General features: G+C 42.9%; 1 protein-coding gene across 10 annotated transcripts in view; it reads right to left on the reverse strand.

Annotated features, from left to right (window-relative positions):
- Positions 1-14,870, reverse strand: part of NHSL1 (NHS like 1) — a 185,356-nt gene that overhangs the window by 92,639 nt on the left and 77,847 nt on the right. The window contains exon 1 of one of the 10 annotated variants that reach the window (XM_052784500.1): positions 12,851-13,651. The exons of 8 other annotated variants lie outside the window; for them this stretch is intronic. In XM_052784500.1, the coding sequence (XP_052640460.1) occupies positions 12,851-13,055 (205 nt within the window). In that variant the 5' untranslated portion in view covers positions 13,056-13,651. Of the gene's footprint in view, positions 1-12,850; positions 13,652-14,870 lie in introns of those variants that run through there. One more of the 10 variants, XM_052784505.1, reaches the window with a different exon arrangement.

Raw genomic sequence — 14,870 nt, forward strand, 5'->3', positions numbered from 1 at the left:
AACTGGATGGGACGTCACATGGTATGGAATACACCATTGGCCAGTTTGGGTCAGGTGCCCTGGCTGTGTCCTGTGCCAACTTCTTGCGCCCCTCCAGCTTTCTCACTGGCTGGGCATGAGAAGCTGAAAAATCCTTGACATTAGTCTAAACACTACTGAGCAACAACTGAAAACATCAGTGTTATCAACATTCTTCACATACTGAACTCAAAACATAGCACTGTACCAGCTACTAGGAAGACAGTTAACTCTATCCCAGCTGAAACCAGGACAACTTCTGATACCCCGGATGGGTGCCAACTATCGAAAGAGATCTTTTTCTAAAGCCTGAATCACTCGAGTGTTTCCCTTTCAAACTGTGCATAAAACCCACAAACAAAACCAAAAAAATCACCCTGAAAAACTATCCAAAGAAAACAGCTGGAGTAAAAATAAAGTTTTCAACTTGAAGGTTGTCACAGCCCAACACCAGTTAGTCTGCAGTTGGCTCAAGCGCTAAGGAAAGCCAGACCCAGAGCCTACAAGGCACTGTGGTCCCACTGGTGATAAGAGGGGGGAGATAAAGAGAGGTCAGGTCAGCCCCAGCGTATCTTTAAAGGGGCAGCATCGACTCAGAAACCGAGCACCGGCTGAAAAGATATTAACCATTATTTTGATAAGTAAAACCAAATATTCTTGTAACTCCAAAGTGAGAGAAAATATTTTGCTGTTATCTCTTGCAGTTGATAGCACATATTATATTACCCGTTCCACTTGAGGACTGATTAGGGTGGAGTTTCCTCATACAGTGAGAAGGAAAGAAAAATTTAAAAAATTATTATAGAAGACAAAATTCTTCTGGGGAAAGTCACAGGAAACATAATGAAACAAGTAACTTACTCAAATGATCAGGTTAGAAGTATGTCCTTTAAAGCAGAATCCACTGTGAATAATTAGAATAACCCCGTGATTAATTCAAGTAACTCAAATTGATAAATATTCACCATAGTAGGAGGTGAAAAGATATGTCCTGTCCTGCAAAAAGTAATGCAGGCAGGTGACTTGCGGTGTGAATGGACCTTCTCAAATTATCAGTGAAACAACAAGTATAGTGCTACTCATGTACTCCCAGATTCACAGCTACAGGGCGTTGTCATACCTTTCAAGACTGGCATGAGAAAAAGAATTTTCCAAATATTTGAATGTTTAGGAAAAATGAATTTTAAGCACATTTAAGCAACAAGGATGAACAGAAACAATATAAACATTTGAAAAAAACATTTGCCCATAATTAAAACTGATTTCTAAAACAACCTTCTTCCAATAAAACCTCTGAAACCATTTGAAATTGTTTTCCCAGAGAATTAAAACCCAAAGCACTGACCTCTTACTTGAAGAAGGAACATAGTCATATGTAAATTCAGGACCCAAAGTAAAATCCTTCATCTGTGTATCTGGTTTTTTCATCAAAAGACAATTTTCAATGAAACAACTTTATTTCTATTCCCACCCCAGCTATAGCTATACTGGCAGTTCTCAACTAGATACTACACACAGCATTTGTGAAATTGTGTTATGGTTTCTGATTATTATAAACAAAAAGTTCTTTGTAATAAACCCAGCAATGTCTGTAGGTGCAAAGTGCTTGGCATTAAAAATAATAAAATAAATGGTTTTAGTAATGGGCTGTCTTCTGCCTCAAGTGAGGAAGAAAACAAACACAATGAAGTCATGAATTAGTTTGCCTTATCTTTTGTTTGCCTTACTCTTCAGACAAAGGGCACAGAGAGGGCAAAATCTTTTTAAGAGCTGCTGTAGGTCAAGAAAAGAATCTGTAACCAACTTCTCCAAATTCATTCAGAAATTTCTTTGCCGCAGAAGTCGAACAAAGAGAGCATTCCTGGTTGTGTGGGGAGGACCAAAGTGTATAGAGGCTTACCACGTGACAAGGAGAAAACGAATTATACCAAAACAGTCACTGACTGTCCTAAATTTAAAGAGAGGCTAGAGTAGACATTCTGAAGAAGTCTGGAAAAACAACAGGCAATCCAGTAATTTCAATCTGCTGCTAGAAGACCTGCTCTGAAATAAAAAATGATTGTTTTGCAAGGGTTGAGTGTCAAATTATCTTTGATTAATGGATGCAACAGGGCTTTATTGATAATGTTTACTATTAAAACAAAACCAAAAAGCCCTTGCAGGCACTTTCATTTGCCCAGCCACCTGTGCACCACTCCAGAAAATTGCTGCAGGCGTAGCACAGGTTGACATGGGCTTGCTCCTCTAGACTGATGCCCTCAGTATTTCACTAGCCCTGGTAACAACAAGACACTGAGGAATGCTCTGAGGCTGCCTTTGGGTAACCAGGAATATCAAAATCACAGGTGGCAGGAAGGACATCTGAATTAACCCCGTTATCATCCTGGCATCCAAAGACAACTGTACTGTTACGCACAGCCCTACAAGGAGGAGGAGAAAAGAATGGTTTGTTTCCTGGAATACGCACAATTACAGCGCCTTGTCACCAAATACAGAACAACGGTCTTTTATCGAAAATCTCCCCAAGGCTGAAACACGCACCAGACAAACACAAGAAAGCAAACAGAAAAATGAGTTTCTCTTCTGACCTAAGGGGTACAACCACGCAGGCACGCCATCAGTACTAGCTGGGAGCCGTCTTGACATCGTCAACATGCTTACCTAATGGACCAGATATAGTTCACTGAAATACTGAGCTAAAACCAGCAGTACTTTAAGCAGTTCTCTTTTGATTTAAAGCTATGGGCCAAAATACACCCAAGTCCTTGAAAACAAACGACAAGAATCAGCACTTTGGCATTCACTGTCCTTGCATAGCAAACAGAGTAAGCACTCTCATCAGTAACAGAGCACAGAGCAGGGTGTCAGAGCGGTTTCTAGGTTATTACAGCTTCACCTGTGCGTTGCAATGGGAAATATTCCTGAATGCCCACCGGTTCTGGCTCTTTCCTTGCTACAAACCCAAGCTAGCCCCAAGGCATTTTCTGCCATCACCCCTAGGGTAAAAACGTGACTGCTTCTTCACTGAAGTTCCAGCACATGTGTGTGAAGTGTCAGCACAGAGCAGGGAGAACAAAATGAATTATTTCTCATTTGACCTGATTAATTTAATATATTTGCTGCCTTCCCCACAGTTGCAGCTGAATCAGTATCTACTGGAGACTGTGTAGGAGCTGCATCCCCCTCAGTGTTGGTCCAGCTCCACTGTCTTAGCCAGCCGGTAGCCTGGTGGAAGGAGTTGTGCTGCCGAGCACAGGGGGTTCTTCTCCCTCTGCAAAAGCCGGTCAAGTTGGCTACAAGTCAAACGTATAATTTCATACCTGATTCTGCCACTGCATGTCACAATGACCTAATCTGCATTCTGAAATGAAAATGCCTTATTTATCATACATGGTATTACATGCATTACTCACGGTTAATAAAACTGAGTTAATAACTCCTGGATGAAAGTTTCCATGTAAGTGTACAGTATGCCGTAATCGGTCACCCTTACTCATCAGCTCTTCAGCAGCCTTGACTACAAGGGAGAAAAACAGATACAAAAGACTCTATGGAAATTACAAGCAAGTACAAACAAATTTCAGTTTCTAAAAGGCAACAGCCTCCACTTTTCATTAGTTTCTATACCTATTTCAGGGACTGAAATTGGGCATGAATGACAGAACCGAAATTAAGAGCCTGTTTTTTCCATAGGTCCCTCTTTATTATAGTCACTAGCGAGGTGCCTACAAAAGTGTGATTCAGAGTATTAAGCCAAATACATAAACCGTGAGCATCCCCGCTGCATTAGAGAGCAAACACCCGCATGTGCAAAATAAAACAGAGCCACAGGGAAGTAAGAAGATTCACCCATGCAAGCAAAAGGAAAGAGAGGCAGCAGGTGATGGGAGCGAGTCTGATGGGACCCGACCGATGGGGACATGCTGCCCGGCGGGCAGGTGCCGTTCCCGGGTGAAGCAGCGAGGAGGCCAAGCTGTGCCTCCATCCAGCAGCCGTCCCCATCAAACCTGACCTGCCAACTGGCAAGCACGGCTTCTTGTACCACGGTTAATGGACATGACCCACAGTTCATGTAGGAAGTGGGAAGGGGGGTCATGTCTCTGCCTCCCCTCTCCCTGCCAATATACACGCACACAAATGCGTGTGCACTTTTATTATGGACCTGTGTTACCTTGGAGAAACTGCAACCGTGGATAACTTCTATTTAACATCTCTGTGAGCTACTCTCAAGCAAAACGCAGCCCTCTCAATCCCTCTGCTTCGGTGTTCTGATTTGACAGCTTCTGAGCAACTTTACCGAAAGCCTTCTACACATTTCTTGCATCTTTTCATTTTGAGTGAATGGGCGATACACCACTTGCAATGCATTTAATTCACAGCTCGTAACTGCCTTCAGAACACTGCAAGTTCATCGAGACTCAATGTCCAGGGAATCCATCTGTTTCAGGGAGATAAAGTGCCAAGCAGAAGCTGCCATGCCTTATATAAAGGAAGCTCTAGAAGGAGCAGAGGGTATACATATTAATTACCCTTTCCTTGGGATGGAAAATACACCATACTCTTACATGTCCAACATACATGCTCACATGCTGAAAATATACCTTGCGTAGATATCATAAGCACCTAAGCCTTATATTTTAACAGACCACTTCAGCTCAGGCTTTGGAACAACAAGCTACACATAAGGTTACAGTGGAGTTCCCATTTCAGTTCCCCAGAAAAAAAGAAAAAGACAACAAAGGGGTTTCTACCTACAAGTGGGAAAGAGAGGCTAGTAGAAAAACAGGTAAATGTCAGCAAAAAAACAGGTGGATGGAAAACCTAGAATTTAATTTATTTTTATTTGGATTCTGCAACTAAAAGACAAGAAGAAAATGTATTTCACAGTTTAAATTACAAACTGTCAAATCCACCCTTTTTAATTGTTCCATATATTGTAATAGAAGCTAAATACACTCTTGCAAAATTTATTAACTTTAGTTATTAAACCACATTCTTAACCTTTAACTTCGCTTTCTTTTCATTTGTAATGGAGACTGGAGAAAAACAAGTAGCTGTAATATTTGCAATGTCCTGCCAGAATAGTGAGCTATTACCATGCTGGAGACAAAGGTCCCCTCAGTTTTAGGGGACAATTCACGGAACACTTGGCTAACAACTGCATGGAAACAGAAATTTTCATGTATTCTCTTACTTGATGAGCAGCGCGTAGGAAAGCACATACAGCACGTTGTTTCAGCTCAAACAGTGCATACAATGTCTCACTGGAAAACATCCAGTCTGCTTTATAAAATACAGCTAGCTAAGAGTAAAATGTGAAGGTCAGGAGACATCAGTTTTGACCCTCTACTGAGGGGGAAACATTTGCCCCAAGTTTTCAGCCTAAGGATTAGCTGGACTTCGGAGGGCACAAAAAGTATCCTGGGAACAAACAAACAAAAAAAAGTGTATAGAAGTGTATACATCATGAAATGTAACTTGAAGCCATTCATAAAGATCAAAATGATACACTCTCAGAAGGAAGATCACAGCACCCTGTGTGTTTCTTCATCTCTGCAAAGAAGCAAGCAAAGGACATACTATTCTGTGAAAAGCACTGCTTTAGCTACAGTGCTAATTCAAACATCAAGTAAAGCTAAATTGCAAGACAAATTGGGTTGCGATGTCCTTGTAACTTTGGAAACACACAGTTAAGTCAGGTGCTACTCAATTTGTTTGCATTTCCCAAGACTGTGGTCTCCTACAGCGACCAGCCAAGAAAACCTACTGGAGCTACTCTGCAAGTGAAACTCAAGGTGTGCTACAGAAGGTAAGAACAGTCAGGGTCTCACTTCGCAGCAGCACAGAGCTGCCCAGAAGGAACCGGCACCTGCCCCGGGAGCAGCAACCCAGGGAGCTTCACGGTTCTCAAATACCAGCAGCTAACTTGCCCTTCATCTAACAAAAGCACCCTTCTGAGACAGCAGCTCTAGCATGCCATACAAGCGTGTTCTTCCCTTCAACTCCTTCCTCCTAACAAAAAAAACTCCACAATCCCCTGAGAGATTAAGACACTTCAACACAGTAAACTTACATTAGTAAGAGGTTATGGCTCTTGGAGGAGACAGCATATAGACAGCGGAACCAGCCACAACTGTTTGTAAAAAAATCTACTCAGAAATGTCCTTTAGCACAGACTGCATTTCTCCAGCCACTGCTTCCTGCAAAGGAATGGACATGCTGGGTTAGCAGCTGGGAAAGAGGGAAGGGCTGCAGCAAATGTTTAAGGTCATAGCAAGTTATTTTTTCTTCTATTTTCACCTGGAAGGTTTTGATCAGGTGACAAAGATCATTTTTTTTTTTAATACAAGTTATTTGTACTATAAAAATAGCAAAGGATTGACATTTGGCAAGGATTTTATAGAACGAATAGCAATGATGGCTGGATCCATGCTTTTTTGATAAAGCAAAAGTAGAGATGTGGGTTTGAACAAATGATTCTGTGATACATGTCAACATTTCTTACTTAAACTTAACTTGTTTCTGTAGCTTACAAATTTTTGCTTAGCAAACCCACTTTCAGATGCCCATCTATGGCAATATTTACCAGAAGACACGGGAAAGAAGGCAAAGTTTTGATTAAATTTTCATTTATGTAGCAGCATACACAAGTTGCTACTTCAAGCTGTAGTTAAATGCAGGACTTTCGACTGTCTTCAGCTGTTTTACCAGCATGAAAAGTTTCAGTTGCAACTGCATATCGTGAAAGTTTTACAGAACTGTCTGCTGCACCACAATACAAACATACAAATACAAATAGTACACCCTAAGTAATTTAAGTAGTACCTCTGCTTCCAGCTGAGAACTGCTTCTATAAAAGCGCAACATCCAACAGTTTCAACCACAAATACTAAGACACAAACTTGACCATATAGGCAAATTTTTACAAATGCGTATAACTATATCCAATTTTATCTTTGCAAACAGAACCTACAACACGTAAAAGGTATGACAAGACAGAAAATTGGCCTTTGTATCAAATCTCTCACTATTTTTCCACTTAAATATTTAGATTTGTGTATGTCTGCCCATATACAAAAAACTGCGTGTCTATAAAACGTTCACGTCTTTAAAAAAAAAAAAAAAAAGTCTTCCACAAAAAGGTATATAGAAGATGTAATATTTGTTTGGGAGTTATTCCAGTCTCTTGCACAAATGCTTTTTGAGGTTTTCATAAATAATCATTTATGGACTTGCCCAAAGCTTCAAGAATCCGTTTCACAGACACACATGCCCCAACACTACAATCCATCACATATTACTGCTTCTACAAACACTAACAGCTCCCTTCAGGTTTATGGGCCCTTACCTGTGTAGGAACTGACATGACTTTTTCCCCCCTTGAACACAAGATCTTGTGCAAAAACATATAGGAAAAAAAGCCCCGTTAAATGATTTTACATTACAATAGCAACAGCAAGCCTGGATTCAGTAATCTTGCTTATGGGGACTTCCTAGTTCTTGGTACTCTTACACCTCATTACTAAAAAAAAAAAAAAAATGTGATTAGTGCTCTGACTCTGAACCCCCCTCATGAACTGTGTTCATGACTTAAAAAACCAAAATTTAAAAAATTCATGTGGACTTTAGGAAAAGACCAAGCTGATGCTCTGACACTGCAGTTAGACAACGTCAGAGTTGCAAATCCCTACGCTAAGTTTCTATAGGAAGCACTGAGAATACAAACTCCTTGGTATTACAAAAACTGAAGGTCTTGAGTCCCAACTCTGCCTCTGGAATGTGAAGAAAAACTCCTCTGATAGTATCAAACTTATGCAATATATGTTTAAACCGACCGCAGGTAGTATAGGCATAACTAAAGATCATTTTTACTGACATAATAAGGCAGCACCAATATTGCTACTGTGACAGAAGAAATTAATTGTTCAGTTTGTGGAAATTTAACCCCTTGGTGTGACATTCTCAGTCCTTGATATGCAGTGGGTGGGGTAGGAAGTTACCTGACAGCTTTGGTAAGAGTTGTCATCAGGACATCAGGATTACCTCCATGGGATATGCCACAAGGATATGAAAGGCTGAGCCCACAAGTAGTTACTTATGAATTAAAGGACTTTATAGCATTAAAATAAAGTTTCACATTTAGACTGTTTTTGCAAGGAAAAAATGGGCATTCCACATGCTTTTATGTTAAGGACTGAGACTTGGCCAGCAGACAACAGAAAGCCAGTGGCTGCCACCTTCTGAACCAGGCTTGATCAGCCTTTAAAAGACCACAGTTATCTGAGAAACGAGGTTTCTCTGAGTAATGACTCCAAATAAGTTTTCCAGGTAGTATAGCCTGCAGTAAATAGCAGCTAAGGCTTTTGACTTTCTCATGATGCAGAAAGGTTGGAAAGCAACCACGTGAAATGGGGACTGTGGGTAAAAAATCAAGAGCAATAAGCAGGGACAGGAGCTGGAGAGAGAGGGGGAAAACCTTCCTGATGGGTAACAGCTTCTTCTGATGCATTGACACCTGTGGCCAGACCTGACTGCTAACTGTGCTTCTCCAACACCTGGCCAGAAGATCACTGTTGGAGGAAGTAACAGGAGAAATAAAGTCACTAGCTTAGGCGTATTTAACTGCTCCGGAGAAACATCTTCCCTTTCTCTGCGACCCTGCCAGCATGGCGGGGAGATCAGCAAGACCAGTCATGAAGGCAGCACTGCTCAGAGCCGCTGTCACAAGCTGTCCTTTTCCAACCTCCAAAACCAATGGGAAGGAAGAAAGAGAGAAAAGACAAAAAAGTCAGCAAAACTCAGTAAGATGTTCTGATGCTGAAATGGGACTCACCTCCTTTCCTGCGAAGTTAAAGCAAACATGGTGAGATTTCTACCATAAACTGCCTCATGTGTTACCTCTATTCAACGTTAACTTGCTATGTCATACTCATGGTAAACAGCACAGGCCCACACGAATGACTGTTAGATACTTCTACATGTTGGAAACACTTTGCAATGCACACAAGCACCTTTGCATCAGTTTCAGAGAATAACTCTGTCAGTGTTTTTTCAATAATGTGTTTTTGAAAGGAAAAAACACTCTGAGCTTCAGTCTGAAAGCATCTGGGGGTAGGAGCAGCACACCACTCATTTTACGCATCTACCGCTGCACCTCCAGCATACACAGAAACGCACCAAGACACGGGGAACAGCCCCCAAACCAGGACCTGCTCGGTTTTCCAGGAACCATAAGCAAGCAAACCAGCCCTGCTTCTAGTGGTTATTTTAGGCTCAGCCACTGCAAAAATTAAGCTGCTCCCTGGGTTCCCACCAAGCGTACCAGAAGCAAGCTGTGCCGTTAGAAGAGCAAAGTAGATGAAAACTAGAACGTCTACCAACAAAAAGCTTGCACAAAAACCAAAGTCTGACTGGACCTACACCTGCCTCTTCAAAGCAGCTGTACTACCAGCGGGCATCATTGCACAGGTATCTTCTGTGAGGGCAGCGAGGCTGTTATCCCTCATGCACAGCAGTTACGGAGTGCTCACAAAGCTGCCTCGTGAGCCCACAGGACCCTGCTCAGCAGAACAACCCAGCTCTGTTGACCAAGGCAGCGGCAGAGAAGGCCGGCCTCTGCCACTCCGGTGGCTTTCCTAAGACAGACAACCCCAGCCAGCAGCACCCCTCAGCACCGCTGCCCCGACACCCCACGTGCACCTGCGTGAAGCACGGTCAGCTCCACGGGCTCAGTCTGTATCGGGCTGGATGAATTCAGATTGACCCTGGCCACGCTGGCCTGCCCTCTCCCCTTGGAGCCACCTCCGGGAACACCAGTAACAGAAAGGGGTAAGCAGTGCCTACTCAAGAGAGAAAGGACACTTGGAGCAGGCGTCGGGAATAAAAAAAAGATCATTTCACCCACACACACGCTCCAGAATAAAGGAAACTTCTGCTACCCCAAAAAGTAAGAAATCTGAACTAAAAATTCAGATTAAAGAAGAGAAACACGGGAGTTACAGTGTGCTCTCATTTCAAAGGTCCTTCAGCTGACTGCAGAGAAAGAGGGCTGAGCAAGTAATGTTTCAAACAACAAAACTTTATCTTACTATCAACTTTTACCGTGTCTTTTAGTAACTGCATTATCAGATGTGAAGTCTAATTGGTGCTACCAGTTCCAAAACACTCTGCATTACTGTGTACCTTTTAAAAACAAAGAGCAAAGCGGCGGCCGCCGACTTGACTTCCACACAAATAGAGCTCAGCTGCACAGGGCATCAGGGTGTGCCCCAGGTTTGTAGTTAGCATTTACTTTTTGTTTTTCTTGCTCATTTTAAACTCACAAATCCAACCAATCTCGCTGCTCGCTACTGTTTGCAAGTTCCCGTTTGCAGCCAATGCAGATTAGCCACTTTGCTGGTGAAATACCACGCAACACATGCTGTCTTGTGCCTGTCACCTAGCAGCCTCGTGGGAATGCAATATGAGACAGGAAGAGCAATGAAGCGGCAAAAGAATAAGAGGTTTAAAAAGACAGGAAGAGAAACAGCTCTGAAAGAAAAACAACAATTCCTTCATTTCCAAATTCTGTTAACACTCCTGCCTTTACACGTCCAGTTAGGCGAAGAAAAAGATAGAAAGAGACCCTGTGAATTGTCAGGCTTACCTTTTTACCAATTTACCTAAGGAAGAACTGGAGGCAAAATTATTTTGATAGATGAAATTTTAATAGTTTTTCAGCTAATTTAAAATCAACAGTCTGGTTTTCTATATAAAACTAGCCATCCTTCCAGCCTGCTGTGCATCCCATTTCTTTCTAGTCTGCGTTAATTTTAAGTGACATGGTTAACTCAAGCACCAAAGACAATATTGTTTTGAGCCCTCAGTTTTACAAAGGCTGGCAAGCAGTAACGCAACGGTCCAATGGAGCAAGCTAATTCGAGTATGCAAGTATTCATTTATCACACATTGTTTTGCCTTTGAACACAAACACAAGATGACAACTCTGCCAGGTACGGATACTCAAACTGCTCCGATATCGTGCAAGCCTGACTCACAACCCTGGGTGAAACACAGCCATGACAAGCTTCTCCTGCCCAAGTATGTAACCCAAACTCCCTCCGGCCCTGGCATCCCCTGCCAGTTTGTCAGCTCCCTCCAAGCAGAGGATCCCAGACAGGCAGAAGTGCACAGTTAGATTTATGATCCAGGCAGATTTTAAAAGTCGAGTCAAATTGTGCCCTGCAAAGGGGAAATAAACCCTGCATAATCTATACCTCCCTCCACCTTCCTTTCAAAAATGATGTATTGTCATCTCTGCTATAGGCAGGCAGGGAGGCTTTCATAGCTTGCTGCCCAATTACGGGAGGAATTCTGCCCTCCCCCTCCAGCCTGTACAATGGGCTCTTTATGTAAATCACTCAGAAAAATTAATACACCATTAATCCATCAGTTAAGCTTCCTTTCCCATCTCTGCCTTGTGTGAGAGCAGGCTAAGGAAGGCAGCATGAGAAACTTTTATGGAAGTTACACAGTGACCAGCAGCAGGACTGCGTGCTTCTTCTGATCCACAGCATGTAAGATCCCACAGGCGTTAGAAGTATATCTGACATTGCTGTACAATATCAACATGCCAACAATCAAAAGTAAAAATTAGCCACTGGTTGCAAATGCAAACTCCCTTTTTAGTAGTTTTTCAGCAGCAAAAGGGGTTAAAAAACAATCTTCAAAACACAGATTAAAATCGTCTCTTAGCATGCTGCGAGCAAAGCACAAGTGTATACATCCTGTGTTAGTGTTCCTGCATCTAAACCATTTACTAAAGCCACAATTTATTCTGACTCGGAACTGAAATTCTGGCCAAATAGCTATTAACTGCTCCCAGAAATGAAAAGAAATAAAAATCCCTTTGAAGTTCAAATGCCCTTGGAGAGCCTGCCTGCTCTTACAAAGGTGACCTTACAGCAGAACTAAGTCAACCTTACACTTTCCTTTAACAAACCAGTGCACTGGCAGCACTAGAGAAATTACAACCAAATCACTTTATCAAGTATTTTTAACCACACACACACACACCACTGCCTGCCAGCCAGTAAACGCAGTGGTAACAGTGCTCACCATCTCAGAGGAATAAACTTCTGAAATTTGATTTATGGTAAATATGAGGTATGCTTGAACAAGTACCTGACATACTCCATTCAAAAAAATGAACACAAAAAAGAAAAGTACTTTTTAAAAGTCTCATATAAAATGTACTCCAGGTTTGAGTATTTCAAGGGTTCATTCAGAGCTGCCTATCTCGCATCCTAGATCTCCCTCCTCCTCTCTGTGGAGCAATTCCCATCAGCATCCCATCATCTCTTTTATTTTGCATCTGGGACCTCTTCTCATTCTGCCCTCATAAAACAAAATACACTTAAAATTTTCCAGCAGGACCATGAGGCAGTCATCCAAAAAGCCACCCAGACTGTTACAAGTGGAGTCTTAAATGGCTTTTGGTACCACATAGAGAGGAGAGATTTCTGCAGCACCTGCCCAAAGGAGCTGCCACCAGCGACTATTGGCTACAAGGAGAGTAAACAAAAACTTACCTACACACCACACAGTCAGTACCTTTATGTTGCCCCGATGGAAAATTAAAGGTTTTCCCCATTGATTACTATAAGCTTTCACAGTTTTAACCCAAGAAAAACTGGGCAAGGCGATGCTGCGCCTAGGCTTTTGTGCTGCCCTCCTCCTCCTACCCCACCTGCGGCTCCTGGCTCCCGGCGGGACCCCAGCAGCTGGACAACAGCATGGACCAGGGGCTCACACGGCAGCAGCAATCACAAGGGTTAAAGAAAAAGCAAGTCACCTTTTCTCTGCTGGCTCCTGTAGGTCCAGTTCTCATCATCGTCGTCTACCTGCTGCACGCACATGGAGGAGAGTTCACCATCGCTGCGAAACAATCTCTTTGTCTGCCTTGACAAGGAGGAGAAATTTATCCAGCTTACAGCACGCGAGAGGGAGCCTGGGTTTTGTTTGAGTTTGAAAGATCTTGAAACACACTCCTTTTTCATTTTCTTTCAAGCCAGCTACTGGCCTTGGTTCCAAACAGACCTTTCTGAAATTGTTCCTGTCCCCTTTCTCAGTGGTTTTCGAGGGAGGCTAAACAATTTCAATCCGACTTCCATCCAGGTTTCTTCTCGCTGCATTTGAACCAGCACCAGCATGGAGATGGGTGACCGTGCCAGCACAGCTCCCCTGAAGCTGTTTTGATACAGCACTTAGGGAGCTGCCAAAGAAAACAAAGAGGAGAAAAGCAGCAGAAAGTGGCACCTTGCAGCAGCTCAGAGAAGCATGTAATGGCTGAGCAGGATATAGCACTAAGGCACATGTTTTCCCCATTCTCCACTCAACAGCAAAAACTGTAGCTCCACTCTTCTCCCTGGCATCGCTCCCCAGGAGCATGCATGCGATTCAGTCCTCTCTTCTGGCTCATCAAAAACACCCCACAACAGGGGAAGAGCAGGCAGAGATCACACCCCAGCATGGCACAGCTCAGGAGGCATGAGGGACTGACCACACTTCTGCCTCCTCATTCTGGCTGCCCTGCTCTCCCCTAGTGAAAAGCCTGGTGAAGGAGCTCCAGGAAGGCTCTTCTAACAATAAAACAGACTGCGTGGCTATCGCTTAGGATTAGAGTGAAATACGATAGGCTCGCTCTCCTAAAAGCACGACCGCAGAAGCAAAACTCCTCCTTTCCTCAGCCAGCTCGGTGGCAGCACAAACTTCTGAACCCTGTGTACAGAAATAGAAAAGCACTTGTGCACCTCTGTGGACTTGGAGAGAGGAAAAATAAAATTCTGGAGCTTGTAAATGCCACAAGCATCCTGCACAGAATGTGCTGAAAACATTAGTGCCCCTGTACCTGGTAGTACAATTAAAAAAATAAATAAATAAAAATAAAAAACAAGTGCATAGACACAAACAAAATCTGTGCATAAGCAGACATTTTTACTGACCAGACTCCCACTGGTGTGACTACAGCTCACAAAACAGGTTTCAATCCCAGCTGTGCTACGTTCTGCCATCTCTTTAAACTAGTAGCTGGGAAAAGCACTCTGCGGTGTGAAGGTTTTAAAAAGCCAGGCACTACTGAAAGCTGCCGCAATGCCAATTGCATGCCCTGCATGCCGACACCAATGCTGCTTCCAGGAGGGAGTAAGTCTGGAAGAGGGAGAGGCAAAGGCAACATTTTAAAGCAGACAGAAGCTAGCAATACCAAGACATCCCAATACCTATGGTTTTTGACGGGATTTGTCACAAAGGTGCAAGCTGACAAAAACCACACAAGTTTGTATCTTGCAGCAAAAGAATAGACTTGAATATATGAGATACTCAATAAAATCAGCTCAGTGAATCCTCAAGGAGATGCTGGTAGCACGGAACGTGGCGGGGGGGGGGGGATAATAAAAAAAACCCATGAAAAACCAAAAAAGTGCCACCTATCTGAAGAATAAGCATTAATGCCTTAACATCCTAATGGCTGCAGATGACGTTAGCAAAAGGAAAAGCAGCTTAAGAAAATAAGGGCACAGTGTTTCAGCTCCCAAGCTGTCAGATTTGCACTATTATCAGAATGCGCCCCGACCCCCTGGCAGATGCTCTTGCAGCCCTCTGGATTCTGCTGCACAGTCTCTTCAAAACCATTAAAAACAAAGGCTCCGGCTTTTTCTGAAACTTATGGTTCTCGGACTCATAATAAGAGGATAAGGTTTAACCCACTGACTGGGAGGCAAAAAGCTAAGTACTGTATCAGATTACCCTATGAATCAACCAGGCACACCAAAGTGACCTTTGGCTCCTACTAACACAGCACAATGGGTTGGCCA

Source organism: Harpia harpyja, chromosome 4 (assembly GCF_026419915.1).
Source record: "Harpia harpyja isolate bHarHar1 chromosome 4, bHarHar1 primary haplotype, whole genome shotgun sequence".
Classification (NCBI taxonomy): domain Eukaryota; kingdom Metazoa; phylum Chordata; class Aves; order Accipitriformes; family Accipitridae; genus Harpia; species Harpia harpyja.